The following is a 21650-nucleotide window of genomic DNA, read 5'->3' as shown; positions in this document are numbered from 1 at the left end:
CTTCAAAGATTTAAGCAAGTCGGGTTTAATTAGCGGCTGGTTTAGGTCGCTCTTTTAAAACCGAGCCGGAGGAAGGCTGCGTTTCACAGCTTAGCTTCCAACCTCTCCGCCCTGACAGCGCGCCCGGGCTCGGGAGCCGGCGCCTCCCGGGGGCCGGTGCGGGGCAGGCCCCTGCCCCGGGGCGCGGGTCTCTCTCCCGGGCACCAGCCGCCCCCGCGGCGGGGCCGCCCCGGCGGGGAAAGGAGGGGAGGGGAGGGGGGGGGAGGGCAGAGCGGCGGCGGGGCGGGGCGCGGGGGCGGGCGGCGGCGGGGCGCAGCGCGCGGCGGGCGGCGGGCGGCGGGGCGGTGCGGTGCGCGGCGGGCGGCTGGGCGGCGCGCGCCCGCCCGCCGGTGCCGCGCGGGGCGCTGATGCCGCGCGGGGCCGGTCGCGCCGCGGGGCGGCGGGGCGCGCGGGGCGGGCAGCGGGGCGCTCGGCCATGGGGCGCGGGATGTGGCTGGCGCTGCTGCTGGGCGCCGCCGCCGCCGCTGCAGGTGGGTCGCGACCGTCCGGCGCTCGGCGTTTTCCGTCCTCCGCGGGCGTACGAGGTAGATACGGGGCCGTATGTACGCATAGACGCGCGTGTGTACATACACGTGTATCTGTGTATATATGCGTATCTCTCCGCGCACGTACGTGCGTGTGTGCATAGGCGTGCGCGTGCATAGAGTGTCGCGTAGGCGTGTGCGCACTATATACACACGCGCGTGTCTGTGCATGCACGTATCTGTATACACGCACATATGCATGTACACACGCATATATGCACGTACGTGCTGTGTATGCGTCTGTCCGTACATACACGCGTATGTCCGTACTGGCTACGTATGTAGGTGTGCGGTATGCGCGTAGGTATGTGGAAGGGCAGGAGCACTGGCAGGGGCCGGGGCTGCGCTCCCAGCCCAGCGCCCCTCGCCGCAGACAAAGAGGGGTCCGGGCGCGCCGCGCTGCCCGGCGGGGCGGCGGGGGGGAGCCGGGGCCGGGAGGGGCGGCGGGGCCCGGAGAGCTCGGCCCGGGGGGCTGAGCGCGGGGGAGCCGGGGGATGCCACGGGAGCGGGGCCCGGCTGCCTCCCCGCTCCCCCGGGCGGGCCGGCGCGGGGGGCAGCGGCGGGACGCGGAGGAAGGGCGCTGCGGGCTCCGCAAGCGCTTTCGGGCGGCGGTGCCCCGAGCCGTCGGGGTACGGAGGGCGGCCGGCAAGGCGGGCAGGGCAGGCAAGGCGGGCAGGGTTTTCAAAGCCCCTTCCCGCAGCATAAACGCTTTGCGCTGAGATCTGCCCGCAGCGGGATCCCGCCGCGCCGCAGCAGAGACAATTGGGCATAAACAGTTTGCATAACGCTTCCTCGGCCAGTCGCAAGCCGAGTGCCAATTTTCTTCTTTAAAAAGAACAAAAAACCCAGATGGGAAACAAACATTTAATCGGGCACAAGATATAAATGAAACATCACAAGGCAAGTGTTGCTAAAATGCTTAAGCAGGAAGCATATGATTTTCCATGGATGTTTTACAGGTGAGTCATGGTATTCGCTGCATGCTCTTACTCATTGCTGAAGATCCCAGTCCAGTGGCATGTACAGTGTATAGAATGGGAGTATTTAATTGGGCAGATTCATTAAGTGCAAGTAAGGAAAAGCACCTTTTCCAGGGCTGTGGCAGAGCAGTCGTGAGCTTGGGGCTGACGGCATGGAAATCTTTGTGCTCTCGTTTGTCCTTTTGCTGAATTCCTGTGGCAGCCAGCACTACACTAGAAAGCTGTCACTTTTCATAACATACGGTGCTCTGCATCCGTCATGCAACTCTTTCCAATTCAAGTGAAAACAAACACCCTTTCAAAGGGGGTTTCCTCTCCCCCCTTCTCGCCCCGGGACGGGAAGCGGGGTCTGCGTGCCAGCAGTGTTTCTCAAATCCTACTGAAGCCAAGGTCCCTGGCCCCAAATCTGGCCCCAGGTGAGGAAGGGACTCTCCATGCCTGGCCCAAAGACAGCTGCAGTCAGTGACCGTGCGTGACCGGGGCCAGAGCATACCAGGACATTGGAGCAATCGAATACCCTCGGCTCCCAGGGTCTCACATGGGAATTTGGTAGCCAATCCTTCCTGGCCGGGCTCAGGCAGAGCCTTGCCTCCGTCCCGGGGACAGCTATGCCAAGCCCTGCCACCACAGCAGTCCCCGGGACACCTCCCACTGATCAGGTCCTCCTCACTGCCTCCCCGGGGGCAGTAATCCATGGTGTGCAAAAACCAAAAGCACTCGATGAACTCGAACAATAATCTTGACCTGTCTCAGGGTGCTGACTGAGTCCTGCTCTATTTACCTCTTTCCAAATCCTCCTTGCAATCCCGCAACTGAGAGAACCGCAGTATTTTGTTTAGCGGCTAACTGCGCCGTGTTACATGTAGCCCAAGAATGCAGGAAAGCAGCCAAAGACATAAATTAGGCTAGCTGATAATATGATAATAGCACACACTTACCTACCCCTCAGGAGAGCTATGTAGGTTAGTTAATGTTTATATAATGCTTTGAAAAGGATGTTCAGGAGATGTAAGTGATATGACATTAATTTTACAGTTATATTTGTTTACTTTTCTAGAGTAAATGTATTCTGCACAGTTAATATAGATCATCTCAGACACATTTTTACCAGGTCCCTGTAGGAAGCCAACTTGACCGAGCATTTCTCATTCACTAAAAGTTTCTCAAGACTGCTTAGCCAGTGAAATCCAGAGACTGGATTCAGAAGTGCTTTTTTATGGGTGCATAACAAGCAGCGGTCCACATCTGTTCTGAATAATCAGTATAGAAAAACCTGTGTAGACCTTTGGTGGTAGAAATGTTTTCTTTCCAGGGTGTTTCTCGAGGAGTAGAAGGAGTGGGGAACGCTGTCAGGCTCTGAAGGCTTAGCCTCTGCCAGTGCATAATATAGCTTAATTGCTACTATGACACTGTAGACAAAAGCTGAATAAACCCCAAATAAAGGATTTATTGGATGCTAAACTGAAACAACCTTTGGACATAACACAAATGCCAAGAAGAAGCCATAGTAATTGGTGAACAAAGCTGACTATGTATGACTGGCCTAGCGATGAAGAAGACATTATGCACCTCAGATGGTTTGGCCTGCCCACATCCAAGTCATTATAGCTTTTTTTTTTTATGTTAAACAGTTATGGTTCATCAAATACAGCCTTGACCTACTGTTACATTTATTAATAAAGAGGTGGAGAGCCCCTAATCAAACATTCCTGCACCAGGAGGGTTACATTGCAGATGGTTTCACACCAAACCCCATGGTGATTTTGTTTTTCTTTGACACTTTAACTGTGGATTTTTAAATTGACAAAGCTTCCAGAGAAACTTGAACAAAACCCACAGAGCCTCAGCTGCGAGGCAGCTTGCCAGCATCATTTCAACCAAGGATTATATTTTTTTTCCCCCTTTACATGCATCAGTGACAGCCTTCCCAAACTTATGCAGTGCTTCAATTCAATCTTGACCTCAGCAGCAGTTTGGGACTGTGGGGAGATTTGGGGTAGGGATGGAGGGGTGCAAGAGGGGGTGAATATTTGAGGTCATTGGTGGCAGGAGATATTCTTACCAGCTCTCACATCCCGGATGCCAGATCTGCTGCAGGGTGAGCCGGGCTGCAGCAATGCTGTCCCCCATGGCTGTCTCCTGGCCTCCCACCGGCGTGCCACCTTGGCTGTCCTGGTGTCGCTGGCAGCTCGTCTTTCTTGTGCTTTTCTCCCCTTCCCCAGGACCACCTGGATCCCCTTGGAGGCCTCAGGGCAGGGGTGGCACAGCCACGGTCATTGCCCCCGAAGCCTCAGCCCTGCTCTGGGTCCCTCAGGGTGGGAGGGCGAGGTGGAGGCATCCCTCCTCCCATGCTGCCTGCTCTGCTCTGCAGCTCTTGGTAGGGATTTTCCCAAGCAGGGAAGCCCTGAGGGGGTTTTGGTTTGTTCTGCTGTTATAGATACACTGAGCTCCATGGAGGGGAGAGCGGAGCAGCAGTGCCGCGCTCTCCCTTGGCCACTCCTGGGCTCACTGGGTCTTGGCGGGATCAGTGTCCCCGAAAAGCGTGCCGCAGAGCACGTCTGCTTCCACCAGGGTGGGGTGCGCCCACCTCGGGAGCCAGCTTCAGCCCCCCACTCTCTGCCTTGCAGGTCTGGGCGGCACGGCAGCAGCGGGCAGCCCCTGCGAAAAGGCCTGCAACCCCCGGATGGGCAACCTGGCGCACGGGCGGGCGCTGCGGACGGAGACGGCCTGTGGGCGCCATGCCGCCGAGCCCTTCTGCACCTACGTCGAGGACGCCCAGCATCGCTGCAAGCGCCCCGCCTGCGGCCGGTGCAGCGGGACCCACGCGGGGCTGGCCCACCCCCCCGCCGCCATGGCCGACTCCCCCTTCCGCCTGCCCCGCACCTGGTGGCAGGCGGCCCAGGACGCCCCCCGTGAGACCATCCGTCTGGACCTGGAAACCGCCTTCTACTTCACTCACTTGATTTTGGTCTTCAAGTCACCCAGGCCAGCTGCCATGGTGCTGGAGCGCTCCCAGGACTTTGGCAAGACGTGGAAGCCTTACAAGTACTTTGCTGCTAACTGCTCGGCCACCTTCGGGCTGGAGGATGACGTGAGGCAGAGAGGAGCCATTTGCACTTCCAGATACTCGAGTCCCTTCCCCTGCACCGGAGGAGAGGTAGGTGTGCCGGGGTCGGGAAGAGAAAGCCCTCCCTCCAGCCTCCCTTTCCCTCTGCAATCTCCACTCCGGCATTTACACTTCTTATTTTAGCGCACCGGCATACTTTGTCATGGAATTTACCTCACAGGGTGAATTAACGCAATTCATTCCTAGGTGATGTAGGCACTGCTCTGCCCCTTGCTTTGCTGAGCTCGTAATCCCCCTCTTTTCTGAAATACTCTTCTCCCCTCACCTGGTGAAACCCCTGGCACAACCGCAAACAAGGCGGATGCTGCCAATTTCTCGGGAAAGCCAAAGGGAGCGTTGCTCTTGATGGCCTTCTCCAGTCCTTTGCAGTGGTTTCAGGGTGATGCAATTTTGACCAAAATGCAACTATGTTAAAATTAATGGTCACCAGATGCACTTTAGTGACCACCTTCACTGAGAAGTAAGCGTGTAACCATTCAAAATAGCTACTGACCAGGCTGAGGTACCATAAGCCACATTAGCCAGGTAATTAAGAAACTTTATAACTCGTCCTTTTTTTCTCTGTGCACACTTATTCTAATGTGAAATGAGCATGAAAAAAATGAAGAAAAACATCACATTTACTAAGAGGAAAAATAGATGTGAAAAATAGATGTGAAAAAGATTATTTTCAATACCAGAAACAGCAGATAATTAATCATGCACTTGGAGGTGCTACCAATAATACTCTTCCCTCTGGTGCCCAGGCCTGTCCCGTGATGCTGGAGACCCTCCCCTGGGAGCCACAGCTGCAGGGCTGCCCTCCAGAGTCCCCACTCGTGGGGACGTGTCCCCAGTGACCAGCTCTGGACTTTAAAGGCTGCTCCCTCTAGTGGCCTAATTTAACGAGCTTGCCTGAAAGTTTAATCAAACTTAAAATTCCTCTCTGACCTAACACAGAGAAAGGAGCAAATCTGGTTAGTGAATCGAGGGTCAGTTATATCATTGTAGGTTCTACTGGGAACTGGTTTTGAGGTGAAAGCCTGGTCCTCAGAGACCACCAATCATGTCTGAGAAAAATCACCTATTCAGACCCCTTTGCAATCACTTGGGGTCACCTCTAGCCATGCTCAGGCTAAGAAGCCACTCTCTGCAGAAATACCAAGAGGTCTTTGTTCACCAAAGTGCATCTCTTAGCTGCGTCTCAGGAGGCAGCCAGTGTCCTGCTCTAGGAGAAACTGCTCCACACTCTCATCAACTCAGAAACAAGCTGCTCCAGACCTGCCAAACAGACCCAGCATGCTTATTTCATTAGCTCAGCAAAGGGTTTAAATCAGATGTCTGGCGAGATAAAGTGCTATCTTCCTCTCTTCTCCTGCCTCCATTTGCTTGTGCCCCAAAAAAGTTGCCTGAACTTCCTGCCACAGTGAAACATATAAAAGGGCTTATAAGAAAGATGGAGAAAGACTTTTCACCGAGGCCTGTTCTGACAGGACAAGAGGAAATGGTTTTAAACTGAAATTGATTTAGATTGGATATAAGGAAGACATTTTTTGCAATGACGGTGGTGAAGCACTGGAACAGGTTGCCCAGAGAGGTTGTGGATGCCCCATCCCTGAAAGTGTTTAAGACCAGGTTGGATGGGGCTTTGAGCAACCTGGTTTAGTGGAGGGTGTCCCTGCCCATGGCAGGGGGGTTGGAACTAGATCATCTTTGAGGTCCCTTCCAACCCAAACCATTCTGTCGTTCTGGATCTGGGCTAACTACAAAGTGGGACCTACAAAAGAAATGATGGATGTACCCCGCTGGGAATTTTCCAGTCCCTCGGCACTTCTGCCAGCCTCTGTGTCCCACCACCTGAATCATAGGGCTATGCCAGCGTGCGATACAGGGCAAGGACTGAAATCTATAGCTCTTGGGCTAGCCAGTGGAGCATGTCTGGGGTACTCTGACTTGCACGCTCCTTTTTCAGCTTTCCCAGGGATTGTTCCCAGGGGTGAGAAACACAGGGCGTCATTTGGGGCAGTATTTACCTCATTTGTGCTGGTAGCTAGCACCCCAGTGTGGTTTTCACTTCGGTCACCCCTTGATGTACCTGCACCCCAGGATGGGGGCTGAGCCTGGCAACAACCTGTGCAAATCCTGAGCTTGGGCTGGCTCCTCTACAGGTCAGTGCGATGCGTGGGGACAGTAGGATCAAGGTCTTGCGTGTAGAAACTAATGTCTGTCTCAAGAAGGAAAGGAATTTGGTGGTATTTGATGCATCTGCAGTAGCATGCTACAAAAAGAGGCTATTTACTGAGCTTGCTCCTGCGGGATCTCTTCTTTTGGCATCGCTTTAGTTTGTGTTATTGCAAAGAAGCTATAAAAGTCAAGATCATTTAATTATTCCAGGTTTTAAACCAATGTTGAGTCCAAGGGGCTGGATCTTATAAGACATATATGGCACACATATATGGCACACTTCAGTTCCCTGCATTTTAACACCACTTTTTACCTGCAAAGTAATAACAGCAGCTTTCTGGTGACCAGATGGCAAGCCTGCATGCTTAGCAAATATCACATTTAATTTATTACAGTGTGCTACATTCCAGCAATTACTTGTAACTGCCAATAGCAACATGTATCTCACCTAAAGAAACATCGGAGTTTTGTGTTCTGTTTGGAGTTATGTTGTGCTTTACTCCCACTTCTGGTAGCACCTAATTTCAGACATATGGAAACAGTAATTTCACTTGAAACAGTGGTTTCAAATATGCAGTCATCTGAAATTTCCAAGTCTTATTTAATTGCAGCTCATTTGCCGCAGTTTTCTTTAAAGCACAAGCATAAATTCTGCAAGTGCTACTGGATTTCTTTGTTAACTTTTTAGAAGGTTTTTTTTAACTGCAATGTAACAACTGCAACCTGTGATCCAACCTGTGTATCGCACCATCTATATCCCACTTTCTCCCGCTTCAAACATTTCAACTCCACACGTGCATTTCCAGGCACAGAGTCAGGGCTTGCAGGACTTTGCAGGACGGTGGGGTCTCTGCACGCTGCTGGCAGCTCGGTCACTGCCACTGGTCTCCCTACGTGAGCGATTTGCAAAGCTCAGGGGAAGCCTCTGGAGGTGGTGGCTCCCCCCACACGGCACCGGAGCCCGGCACAGACCTGTGGCTGTTTGGGCTGGTGGTTTCTGGCCGTAGCCCTCTGCAAAGAGCAGGCGGTGCTGATCCACCTGCATTTCTGCAGATCATTATGGTGCCTGCGAGCCCCATTTCGAGGCGGCAGCACGCAGAAGCTCATAGTACTCAGAGGCTTACGGCTTCTTTTTAATAAATCACCTGTGTTAATTTGGAGCAAAGGTGTATCTGCCTCAGTTTTTATTGAAAAGAAACATCAGGCTTTTTGCATTTCTTCTGCCCTCATCATCATGAGTCATTCCTTAAATGCCTAGTTCAACTCTTCTGACAAAAATCCTCCCTCATCACAACTTTGCCATGATGTTGATATTGAGGAGATTTATGATACCACAGAAAGCAAGCTGTCAAGCCTCTGGGTTCATTTCAAAGACCCAGAGCTCAGAGCTCATGGAGAAATGAGAGATGCTGAACTGGCTCTGGGAGACGCCTTTTATTTTTCTTCTGTAGTAGAGCAGTTCTGGGCTTCCCTTTGCAGTGGTGGGACCGGGGTGGTGGAGGGCACTGGGAGAGTGGCCTGCATGGGGGGGCTGCTGGGTGTCACGGTACTGCAGTCACCCAAGCTGAAGGCCACCATGGCGGTGGGAGCTGGCAGTGGTAATGTCACATGCCATGTGTGACACTTGTGATGGGTAGAGTCACCTTGGCAGGGACTTGGCAGGTGTCTGCCCTTCCTCAGTACCTGTCCCTGATGCTGCAAAACCACCAGACACTGTTATCTTCTGCTTTGGATGCACCTGAGTCCTCCACCCTGAAGCAGGCATGAGCTGGAGGACCAGCAGCCCAATGATGGGATTAGGAAGGAAAGGGCAGATCTGGACAGAACTGTAGAGGAAAGAGGTTGAAGGCTGCATGGCACACTACTGATGTCAGGAACACCGCACTCATGCCCTGGGTTTGGTCCCAAAGGCTTTCTCAATGGAAGTGAACATGAGTTCACAGGTCAGCATGTGCTCAAAGACTTTGCCAAGCTGAGCCCCATGTGGAGCAGCCTGTAGTCTGCTGTAGTCTGACCTCATGCAAAGAAGAACCACCCTTTCAGCAGTCAGGAAACCAGTGACTTCTCTGCAAGGATCCAGGAGCCAAACGAAACAACTTAGCACCTTCTTGGTAGGGAACAGAGGAAAAGAGGCAGATGGTGGGCACCCATCTGCTGCCCCGGCATCCCCAGGCACTCACTGCCTCCTGTTCAGAAACCCAGGTGCAGGCTGGCACTGCTTTTGGGAGCTCGCTGTTCAACATGTAGGGCCAGGCTGTCCCCCATCATGGGGCCCATCCAGTATGGGTGACGGAGAATGGGAAGGAGGAGAAAACCTCAGTACAACCGACTCGGGTTTCCAGCAAGCTTTAAGCATCTGCCAGTTTGAGGGGTTGGGCTTCCAATACCATGAAGGAAAGGAGAAATCCTTCCCTGTCAGGGAATCATTTTGGATCAACTTTGTGCAGAGGGGTCACATTGCTCATTCCCCATGCTTAATTTAGCAAATTAATTGTTTCACAGCAGCAGTTTGTTTAGCATAGGCAGCAACCTCTAAATGTTAGCCTTATATTATCAGTGTTTTAAGAGAAAGGCTAGGGCCAAGTTTTAGCCTGGATCATACAAATATGCTACAAATCCAGAATATTTCCACTGTTTTCCAGGGTGTAACCCTTCAGCCATGTAATTTCAAGGGAAATCAGAACTGGATTCACCAGCCAAACATAATCTGATCTAAGTAAACAAGATGCAGAAATAACTCTTTCAGCATCATGCTCAGACAGGAATGTCAATTTTATTAGTATGCATAAGAGGCTATCTTCCCTCTCGAAGCTCAGGTTGTACTACTTTATTTCTTCCTTTACAGCTTACTCTGATCACTGTTAAGGGCTCATTGACAAGGGGCCCTTAGCAGATGTTAATTCTTTAACTGTGAGCAAGAGTGACTGTCCACTCTGCAATGCAATTATCTCATTCACTTTATATTCCCATCTGTGGTCAATTCAGATTAGCTCGCCTGAGTGTCCCCATTTAGACAAGCTCCGGGATAAAAGGACTTACTGAAGCAGAGTGTCCTTGACAAGATTTTAGTAAATTAGTAACTTATTTGAGTGTTCATCTATTCAGAATACTGCTAATAAATCACTTGGAGACCTCTGCTATTGTTGCTGTTTGCTATTAATAGGAGAGGCGTATTTGCAGCTTGACTATATTCCAGCAACAAATTCTAACGTGCTTGTAACTTTTGAAACATCACATACTGCTGTTTTACTGTGGGGTGTGTGTCTTACTGAGCATTTTACTGATCTCACGTGCCTTCTGTAGCAGAAAAACCTTCAAATGTTTTGCCTTGCACTGTTACCACATGCAGCCTGCCTCTGTTCCTTAAGGTTTTGGACACCAGTCCTACTGGTTCTACCTGAAATTAGCTCTGTAGAGGAGAAGTAAATTGTGTCCTGCTACTCAAAGGTTTGGTCCTGATGATAGACAATGAGGAATTGTAATACTCACTGACACAAATGGGAGTTAAAGATGCTCAGTGATTTTTGTTCTGGAGCCCTAATTTTGGGTTGTAGAAGCACTCTGCTGCAGCCTAGAAGCTTTTGCCCATTTTTTTGCCTGTCTTTCAGACCTGAATAAACTTGGTTTTAAGCTTATCATTGCTGTCCTTAACTGAAGCTACATCTCCATTGCTCTGAGATCCTCCAAGGATCTCATGTTTCACGGGAGATTTGAGTTCAGTCACTTGCAGGACTTGGGACTCCACAAAGAACTTGGTCAAATATGGAAGAATAACCTCAAAACAGCCTGGGACGTCAGCCCATTAGAGGGCTGCAAACGGCTTTTTTAATCATGCTGTGCCACTGGTGTCTGCACAGAGAGAAAACAAAGGCCCAAACTGACCAGAAGGAAAGAGGGATCCTGGCTGGTGTTCAGCAGTACTCAGGACATGTGAGGACATGATTAGGGAAGTATGTTTTCAAGTCCCATCTCTACGCTTTGTAGAAGTGCATTTTGTAGGGGAAAAAAACCCTCTTTAACAGTATCTTCCTGATCATTCTGTCTTTGGGAAAATGCAAATTGTGAGGTTTTGTACAGAAATGCCATGTACAAAGGAGAGTCTGTTCAGCTAGGGGTCAGGGGTGGGGGGGGGGGGTGGCCAGACCCAGCCCAACTCTTTGCATTGTATCAGTGAATTTAGCAAGACATAGGGGCCGTTATTTCATAAGCACAAGAATAATTATTTCCTGGGGAAAAGTTAATGAGACAAAGTAAACAAAGTCAGGCCAGAGTCAATGGAATAAAGTAGGAACCTAGAAATTACGGGGCTGCAACATCTGGCCATTCAGCGTGGGGTGGCTGGGGAGGGTTTGTGAGAGCCTAGTGAGATGCGTGCCTACCGAGCAGGATGCCATCCTCCTATCAGCCGCCTGGCCCCTGTCTCTCAGCTCAGCCCCCCAGCACCCAGCTTTCCCTTCTGCTATCAAAGCCCATCTTCCCAAGCCCTGTGTGGGGTTTCCACTGGCTTTAACATAGTGTGTGTGCATGTGTGTGTGTGTGTGTGTGTACACCTTCTCCCTTTAAATAATGGAGCAGCAAAAAGGGGAAACCTGAGCTTAGTTTTTAATCTGTGCCTGAGAGGACCCAAGATGAGGGCAGTTCTGGGCACATGAGGAGATGAACCTTTGGTCTCCAGGGAGTTTTACCATGAAAGGTACTTTTCCTCCAGAGTTTAGGAACCATCAGGGCTGAGCAGCGCAACGGCTGTTTTCCGGGCACCAGCACCTGCTTTTTAAGTTTTCCATATGTGGAGTACCAGGGATGATACTGAGGGGTCTCCAGGCCATGTTGTGACAGAACCCTCCCTCTCTGCCAGAGCAGAGACATGTCTCTTTGCTGCACCTCCCAGGTGCTCAGCATCTCTGAAGGACCAGGGCATGTGAGGGGCAAGATGATTTTCCAGCCTGCCTGGTGATGCTCTGCATGATTCCCCAACGTTGCAGCTAGCCCACAGGAAGCTCTCATTGTCTCCTTTTCTCCCTGGCTTTCCTAGTGCTTTTGGCACTTGGAGGTTGGCCGTCTGCTTGGCCAGCTCCTGAAATGCAGCCGCCTCTGGGATGGAGCATAGCCAGTGTTTAACAGTCCGTATCGGCCATCCTCCGTTTAGAACAGCAAGTTTCTGACAACTGCAGATCAGGGCTTCTGGATTCCCCTCCAATTATGGCTAAAACAAATTATTCCTCAGAGGGAGCTTGACCAGTCTGTGAAAGGGGGTATATTGTAGGCTGCCAACAGCAGGAGGGAACGGGTCCCAGGGCTCCAGGAGACCCTTTCCAAACTTTTTATGTAGGAAGTGAAGAGCACTGTACCCACATAAAACAAGAGGAATTTGGGTAGACAGAATTTAATTCTCTGAATTGGCATCTGGCCTTGTTAGTGGGACTATTGCTTCTCTTGAGAAAAGTGCCGCGGGATTTTAGCAGCGCAGTCAGAGCCTCTCTTCAGGCACTGCACCCCACTGCTTCATTTCACAGTTCATTTTTGGCATGAAGGGAAGACTGTCTTACTTATTCAGGCCCCAGTTTGCTGGCTGGAAAGTAGGGCTGCCATATTTCTCTTTGGGATTCCTGGATACAACTGGTTACACAAGAAGTGTGTAATCTAAAGCAGTGAATCGACACATCTCAGAAGTTTTGGATCAAAAGCTCATGGGGACTTAATCTGAGATTAATCGCCATGCACAATGGGTGTCGGCGTGAGATATCCAATATACCAACATTCAAAATCCTACACAAATGGTGAAGTCCTCAAATTCTCCCTGGGCAGCATTTCCAGGAAGAAAAGAAGTTAATGTCCAAAACCAAACTTACTAGACACATATGCCATGACTCTCTATTACTAGTTTCTGCACAGCATCCCTTATTGCTGTGGTCAAAATCTATAGCCATGAGTTGAAAGGGCAGTGCTGATTCTCATGGTCTTTTTGATTATGCATATTAACATATAATTCAGACAGGTGCTCTTTTTCCTAAAATTAAGTGTAGCTCATGGTAACTGGATGGTTTAAGCAGCCAGCTCTATAGATGCAAAGTCTTTTTGTTATAGACAAGAGCAATTGAAAATTATTCATTAAATCAGGTTACTCTTCAGGTGAAAGAAATCCCTTTGTTCCCTATTACTGTTGCAGGCATTCTTGCTGAAATGCTAACCTGCTGCCTTGCAGGCTTTTGCAGTGGTGCACCATACTCAGAAGCTTTTAAAGGGGTTATTCTGCAGCTCTGGGGAGTGTGCCAGCTTTTCTTATGGCCCTGCCTATGAACAAGCAAGTCCAGCTCTCTCTGGCTCTTTGGAGGTAACTCCAGGTTTTCTTGATCTTCCATATGCACAACAGGTACTGCTGGTAGGCCAGGGCTGAAAACATAAATCTTTGTGGGGATAGGGAAAGGAGGGGAGAGTATTTAAATACCATCTTTCTTGCTGAGCGGTCAAAGGGCTTCTTCATGTCATCAGCTGAAATGTGCTGGTTCATTTTTGTATGTGGGATGGTGCAGCCTTGGAAATGGTGATTCTGAAGATGAGAAAAAAGCAATAATTATTTTCCTTGATAGTGCATAGCCGATGATATCATGCATCTGGAGGGGTTTGTAAGCCAAGAAACTGAGCATTCTATCTGTTTGATGAGTGAAAGTAGCGATTAGGCAAAATAAAGCCATTGTGGAATAAACTATCAATTCTTGGAGAAGCACTGCTAACTGGAGGTGAAGAAATCCAAATGTTTTGAGCTGGTTTGAGTTGGAGAGAGATTTTTCTGCTAAGAGTATTACTTCTGTGATCATTGTCTGCATGAAGACAAGCATGACCTAGCAGTGTTTCATTTTCTTCTAATGAAATTGTGCGGTGGGATGGTGAAGGGAAGCTGAAAATATGACTCTCATCTGATTGATTGATTATTGCCAGAGATTTCAAGGATCCTGGAGAAATCCCAATGCTCTTGCCTGGCTCTCTTCACACCTTTTCCAGCCCCCCACTCTCTGGCTGCTACCTGTGAGTAGACATAACTTCTTGCCTTTGAGAATGGCAGAAGAATGCCTTGAGTTTCCAAAAGATAAAAGTTGCTTTGCCAAGGCCACCACAAGGGCCAGTTATTTGATATTGGTTGGATTTTCCTCCTGAAATCTTTGTAAGATTGCCTAATTTTTGGATGGTGAGACAAGGGATTATTGGTTTATGTGCTGTAAAACATTGCAGAAGGGCTGTAGGCATGCACCAAAATGGAGTCCCGTTTCTCCAGCGTCTCGAGGAGCTCAGGGGCTGCCATTGGTGGTACACAGTGAGTTGCCATCACCATCGCTTGGGGACATGGACAGAGTGCTTCATACTGTGGCCCGAAAGACAGGCTCCGCTGCTCAGTGTGACCTTAGTGTCTCTGACAGTCACCTCTCTGCAGTGGTGAGGCAGGTTTCCCAATTTCTCTTGCTGTTTCATCTCACCTTGGTGATGCTGAAGTGTGCACCATGAATGTGCATATGCAGGGGATGGTCAGACCTCTCCCTGAGAAAAAGAGAGGCTCTTCTTCCCTGCAGTCCACTTGGTCTGACAGGCAGAAACCCAAAGTATGCTAGAGGTGTTGGTGGGTGATCTCTGCCCAGTTTAGGCCAATGAGCTTCCCACATCATGTGATTTATTTACAGCATCTGCCAAAAAGTCTTTTTTTTTTAGCCTGGCATCATTGCAATGAACATAGCACAGAGATGCTTTTAAAAGCTCTGCTTGGTGTGGTGCTACATCAAGTAAGTCTGTTTTGTCAATAGAGGGTACCAGCGCTGTGGCTGCAGCAGCCTTCTTCACAGAAGGAGGAGTCCACCAGGCTTGATTTTATGAAGGAACAAGATTGTTTTCATAAAACTTCTAGGAGCTTAACGCCTTTAAGATGTATGTCCCAAATGTGGTTGAAGTTAGCCAGTGGTTTCAAAATTTTTTAGGACAGACTGGTGGACAGATGCATAGATACGCACACAGTGCAATGGCATAAGGCCTGTTTCATTAGGGAACTAACCTAAAAGATATGGGAAGGCTTCACAAGCAAAACACTCCTCTGCAGACGCAGCTCTCCCCTCTGGGAAGAGCCAAGAAGAGAGCCTGGCAGAAATTGACCACTCTGATGCTGGAAATCCCTGGAAAGGAAAATACTGACCGGGAGGGTAACTGCTAGCATGGGGTTGAGCCCTCAATACTGAAACTGGGAGACAAGAAAAACCTATCATCTGCAGAGTTTCTGTCTCTCTCAGAGGATGTATGCAGGCAGGGAATATGTTGGTTGTTGTGGGCACTAGGTCTGGTGGTTAGACCATGCATCTGACAGATGGGGTGCCTGAGCTGCTCCTGCACTGACAGGGCTGAGGGACCCCCATTAAACCAGGCAGCCCCTGTGCCTGAGGCTTCCTGCTGTAAAAAGGGGTCCCCAAAGGTGTCAGGGCAGGTAGGACTGTCGCTGCACCCCACAGGTACCAAATAGGATTTATTGCTGCGGCATGAGTCTTGCCGCTTGGCACGGCAAATCTTGAAAGTCAAGCCATCCTCACACGTACAATAAGACAGTCTCACCTTAGTCTTTCTTGCACGTGTCGTTGGGTGTTAAGCTTCCTTACTCTTTTCTGGGAAAGTGCAGGGGAACGAGCACAGAGCAGTCTTAGCGCCGAGGCTCCTCTGCACCATGGAAGCGTGACAGAGCAGGGGTGTGCGAAGGTGTGAGGACACCCTCTTTGAAGGGAGCAACTTGTTAGCGCTGGATTTCTGCAGCTAAATTTACATCCAACTCCATCTGCGGGTGAAAGCTGCACACAGCTGGAGATCCTGGGGCTGGGAGGTGGGGGACGAGGGCTCCCCTTCGCCTGAGCCCCAGCACCTGGCAGGCAGTGCCGAACCTCGGCCATGTGCTGGCCTGAAGGGAGATTTTTCAGGAGGCAAAGGGATGAGGTCCCAGACATGCTGGCAGAGATCCACAACAGCCTTTACTGCCTACATTTTCAGAGCATTGTCCAGGCACTAAATAAACCAGATAGTTTCCAGTGACATGGAGATTCAACAGAACCCCATAATACAGGCCAATTAGCCACATTTATTTAGTGCCTGCATACCAAGAGACACTGCAGACTTCTAATGCAAACCTTAACTTTTCCATTAAACACTTACCTAGACATGCATTCCTCTTTGTAAGGTGGTGCACGTCCCCCATTGCTTTTGCTGTGTCTCTATTTGGAGAACATAGCAAACTTTACATTCTTTTTATTCTTATTATTTTTTTCCTGTGTCCCTGTATCAAATAAATCAGTAGATAAAGCAGTACTGAATTTATCAAATGCCCATGAGCTAAATAGGTGAATCACTAATATGGATACATCATTATTATAGAGTGCTTATAGATGTGTTCTCATGCATCCAGGTTGGATGACAGAGGGTAGAGTCCATCAGTCTCTTTTATTGGAGATCTTGTTGGAACGAAACCACAGATCACTTCATGCAGTGTTACCACCTCTGTTTTCATTTGCAACCAAATAAAAATGTAGTTATGTTTTTAATATTTGTTTATTGCTTTTATTTCTGACATATTCCCATTTGTCGGCTTGTTCCCATGTGTAGACACTTCTTGAGTCTCCCATCCATTTATTCCCTCTGCCTGTAGTTTACTGTTGTCATTTTGTGAACCATCTCCTGATGCCTTCCAGGCCTGGGGGGAGAAACTCCAGCTGAGGCCAGTCTCTTGGTCAGAGGTTGGAGCGTTGTGCCTCTAGCCGGGCATCGGGACCTGGGGAAGGGGTGCGTGCAGGGGGGCTGCAGATTCCTGTCCATGGCTTCTGTGGCTGTGCCTATTTCTGAAGGTCTGTGAGGAAGAAGCTTCTTGTGGATCGTGTGTGTCTCTTCAATGTCGTGGGCATTTGTGACCCAAGGGGCCCCATTTTATCACTGTGGACATTTGTATCTTGACAAAGGTCTGGGCGCTCACAGCTGTGGCCGGTGGAGGCTCCAGTGGTCTGAGATGCACCCATGGCTCATCATTGCTGGCGGCAAATCTTTCATTGGTTTTGTTGACTTCCTCAGGCAATTTTGACTTCAGAGCCTATTTTGTTGCTCTCAGCATCGTTCATTAGCATTTTCCTTCCCACTGTGGATATATATAAAGATGTCCTTTCATTGCCTCTCGAGTGTAAACATACTAGGGTACTTCTTGCAAAGGGACTTTTATGTATTTATAAATCGAGGTCATTGTGGTGCAAGCGGTTACTTGAGTGCACCATGTTCATGGCTGCCGTTTTATTTATATACAGGGCTACATTATTGCATCTGTGGAATGGCAAGTAGCTAGAGCTTCTTGCGCCACTAGGACAAAACAAAGTGAAGTAATCAACAGAGCAAGAGTTGCTCATGACAGCCCATAAGGAAATTGAAATGCTGTGGAAATTTATTAGCGGGTGTCTATGTAATGATGTGCCCACACTGCAGACAGCTGGAGCGGTCTGGCTGAAGAGCAGAATACTTTTACTCCATGGCACATGTAAGGTGCTGCAGGGCAGCTTCTCCACTCCTGGTCCCCTGGGAGTGGAGTGGGATCCCTCCTGCCACCAGCGGGCATCCCACCAAGAGGGTCAGGTGAACCCAACCCTCTCAAGGCATAGCAGTGGCATTCCTCACTCAGGGATTGCAGTCTATAGTTACTGTCTGGCTGTGTAGAGACACTTCTTCCCCACCAAAAGATCCTCATGCAAGTTTTAAATTACTTCTCTCTTGATGTTGCTTCATGCAGATGTCACATTTATAGGACATGGGATCCAACAGCATAATTCCACATGATGTGGAAGTAGCATTACCCCAAATACTGATATTTTGTTTTAAAGACATAGGTTCTTTTTATTTATTTGCCTCCTGGTTTGTGACACTTGCTCCTCAGAGATGAGATATTGCTAGATACTTAGTTTTAAATGGAAGCTGAAATAAAGATTCAGTTCTTGGATTTGTGTTTAAGAAGAATCCAAAATACCGTAAGATTTATAATGAGCTAGCAACACTGGGAATGAAAATATCTTTTTGAGAGGATATATTATGGCATGTCTAGCATAGAAGTGCTGTGAGTTTTCAATTTATTACTTCCTACTTGTTCTACAAAATAGAAGATTTAGATTAGTTCATGCACTACAGAGGCCTCCCACACTTTGCTATCCTATGTGGTGCTGACTACTGGGAGAAGTCACATTGTCAACCCAACATTGTAATGCTGGGCTTTGACATATTGTCTGTAAGACACCTGCATGCAGACAGACTTGAGTGGGAAATCCGGAGGTCTGGTCACCATAGGGTGCTTTCTGGTGAGGCTCGCTGCTGGCGAATGGCCAGATTTTGCTGCTGTTGCTCCTTTACCGGGGGGGGGTGAGTGTGTTCCCCTGCACGTGCTAGGGCTTTCTCCTGGCACAGGCCTTGCTCTGTGAAAACAGGAATGGCATCATCTATCAAAAAGGATGTTCTCCTGTACCTCATCGAGCTATTTATCTCCCTTGTGTAATCACAACACAGCTCTCTTTGGCAGGACTTTCAGGCATGACTTCTTCCAGCACTTTTGGGACAGGAAGAGTAACGGACTTGATGGCTCTGCAGGCAGCGACTTCTCTGGGGAGGTGGGAGGGAACTGCCGTTTCCCCATCGCATCTGGCAGAGGGGCTGCCCCAACAGCTAAAAAGCTGACGTGGTATGTGCCAAGACCGTGGTGGCAGAGCCACTGAGGAGGGTTTCTGTCCCTGTGGGTTGAGCCGGGCGCACGTGATTTCTGTGTGGTTTTAGCAAAACAAACCTAGAGGGCTTCAGGGAGCTGTTGGGAAGAGGAGATGATGGCTGTGGATTGGGCACATCAGCACGAGCGTCCCAGGGTGACTGGGGAGCACTGGCCCAATAGAGTCAATCATCAGAGGAAGTCCTGCCGTTTGGCACCAGAGAGATGATGGGCTTGCAAAACCCCATCATCAGATACACATGCATGTTGGCAGTGCGTCCTTCTCAAATCCTGCCTACAGGCTTCCCCTGCACCATTAAAGCTAAACAATATTTTGTTTGAGGAGGCCTCTGACTGCAATGGCCAGGGGCTGCCAGCAGAACTGTAGGTGTGAAAACCCAGTCAGGTTTGCTGTGCAAACCATGGCTTGTTCATAGATGGGATGCTGCAGACCAGGGCCAGTCCTATCAGTGGGACAATTGCACAGAAAAGTCCAAGGAGAGGTAAAAGCAGGAAAGCTGTTACCCACCCATGTGTGTGTGTACGTGGGGCTGAGATGCTGGGCAGCACAGGGGTGCAGACCCATAACAGCTGTATGAGGGTAGTGTGGCCCCAGTGATGTGCTGACTCCTGAGACAGGCTGGGATAAATCAAAGAGGTTAACAACTGAACAGGGAAATATTGCTGGGAAACATGTCCTTGACATTATTATGCAGCCTCTGGGGGCTCCAGCTCAATCGTCTGGGACAGAGCAGAGAATTGCTATTTGTATGGCATCCAACATGTTCTAATGACTGGTTTGGATTTTAATAAAACAGAAAGAACTACTAGCATCTGGGATGGAGGGATGAGGGTGTTTACCATGTTGGCGGCACTGAGACAAGGCTCACCCTGTTACGTCGCAGTGCTGCAGGGTGCAGGGTGGCTGTGAAGCCAGGGCCGGGGCTGCCAGGCACAGCGAAGCAAAACAGGGCAGCCGGGGGCAGCAGCTGAGAGCCCGCCGCCCTTAGCAATTACAGATAAGACTCATGTTTAGCATCACTGTTTTCAAGTAGCCATAAAAAGAAATGTTTGTAACTTTTTAGGTCCTAAGCAGGAATACTGGCTCCATTGAAATCAGCAGCAGAACTCCCCCTGAATTCCACACAGACAAGATTTAACTCTCTCAGCGTGAAGGGTTCTTGATTTCCTTGCTGTGATTGTCTTTGCTAGAACTACGAGTATAAGTCACGTGCATTCAATGGGGATAGGTAAACAAGAAAAACTGAAAATGATGAGAGGAAAGTCTGCAGCTGCATCTAGAAAAAATTGTTCCCATTTATGTATTTTCTTCACTTCTCTCATCTGAATCAGGACAAAGAATTCTCTAAGATGCGATTTATGTAATCACAAGGAACGCAAAATGCTAGTTATTATGAAAAATTCCCAGCCCAACATTTTCCAGCATCTCCACTAAAAGGAAATCAATGTCTCCAGTTTGGATGTTTCCCAAGGAATTTTCTTTCCGTATCTGAAAGCATCTTATGTTCACAAAGCCACCAATGAGTAAATGTGATCAGAATGACATTGACATAAATTTGGGTAAATAACAAGCCTTGGGTAGAGGTGCAGGGCCTGATAGTTGGCTTCACTCAGGTTTCTGTTCATATCTGCTTGACATTTTTATTTTAGGAAAGCAGAAAAAAACCTCTATGTTCTTGAAAGAGAGGGGAAACCCCCCCACACACTTTTGAAATGTGTTACTATTTATTAATATCCCTCATGGGACTCAACACTTCTACACAAGGGGAATACCGCTCACCAGCCTTGCCCTCTGACCTCCTCTCCCAGTTAACCTTCTCCCTTATCGACGTTTTTCCAGCAGAAGATGCTGGAATACCTTTGGGAGGGAGCATTTGCAGGACAGTGGTGCGGGGCTGCAGCCACAACGTGCTTGCCAGCACGCGGCATCCGGCACCAGCACGCCCGAGCCCCGCTGTCACCGACCACTGGTAGCGACTGCACTTGGCAAGCCAACGGGCCGCACAAAAGCACACTGCCGCCATTCAGCTCCAAAACAAGCTATAAATCTCCTTCCAGGCTGGTACAAAGCTTCCTCGGGCTGGATCCTGGCAGCTCTGGAGAAAAGCCAGGTCCCGGCCAGGAGCGGTGCCAGCAGCGGCGGGGATGGCGGAGGCAGCAACCGGCAGGCAAAGCCCGCGGGCAGGCGAGCTGGCAGCACCGGGGTGATTATTTCCAGGATATGTGAATCCTGGTGAAATAAAAGGGAAGCCTTCATCAGCTGAAGTGTATCAATCAGCCGCATCCTTTGGGAGGAGCAGATTTAAGCCGAGGAAGCTGTGATCACCGTAAGAGGTGCCGGCAGGCTTGCACGCTGCCTCTCACCGGGCACCCCGCAGCACCTCCTGGCAAGAAACGATGGTCACCCTTTGCTGTCGCACACCTCCTTGCTGTCCATAGGAGGCTGGATGGCATTTCGGGTGGCATGGGTGGTTGGCAGCAGGGCAGTTTGAGAAGTTTTTAAGCAACTGCTGGGAGCAGTGCATCGAGTCGTTAGACTGCGTCACACCCTCAGACACTCGTCAACTGAGTGATTGAATGTTGCTTACAAATATTGTTCATCGAGCTTTCGGTGGCTACTCAGTGAAGAGCTATTCAACTATTTAGAAAGTGTCACTGTAAATTAAAGATATGAGTAACTGATACATGTGTTGTAAATACATCATTTTATGTGAATGGTAGTTACATGAATTATATACTGTTTCTGATATCACACTGTAGGCAGCTAAACCAACAAGTTTAAAATAAATCTCTTCAAGAAAATTGGTTATTTTTATCTAGTGCTCTCAATTTTCAGCTTGAGCCAATATTTACCTATTCAATCAGGCCGAAGTTAAAATAAAGACTGACTGATAAGTATTTGTTTAAACTTCAGAAGCCCCCCACTTTTCTTTCTTTCTTATCTCGGTTTTCTCAACTATCAGCTTGCTGTCACTAATTGCCACACCTAATCACTTTTCCACTAGGAAGCAGCCTGGGACTGATAGGAGCCAAATATT

The 21650-nt window shown here is 49.3% G+C and overlaps 1 protein-coding gene across 2 annotated transcripts in view; it reads left to right on the top strand.

Moving 5' to 3' along the window:
- Window positions 1-345: 345 nt before the first annotated feature.
- NTN4 (netrin 4) overlaps window positions 346-21650 on the top strand; it is a 49992-nt gene continuing 28687 nt past the window's right edge. Inside the window, exons 1-2 of one of the 2 annotated variants that reach the window (XM_075749069.1) lie at window positions 346-530; window positions 4192-4721. In XM_075749069.1, the coding sequence (XP_075605184.1) occupies window positions 476-530; window positions 4192-4721 (585 nt within the window). In that variant the 5' untranslated portion in view covers window positions 346-475. Of the gene's footprint in view, window positions 531-1429; window positions 1544-4191; window positions 4722-21650 lie in introns of those variants that run through there. The other variant, XM_075749061.1, reaches the window with a different exon arrangement.

This window comes from Balearica regulorum, chromosome 1 (assembly GCF_011004875.1).
Source record: "Balearica regulorum gibbericeps isolate bBalReg1 chromosome 1, bBalReg1.pri, whole genome shotgun sequence".
NCBI lineage: Eukaryota > Metazoa > Chordata > Aves > Gruiformes > Gruidae > Balearica > Balearica regulorum.
This window is presented reverse-complemented; position numbering and strand designations above follow the sequence as displayed.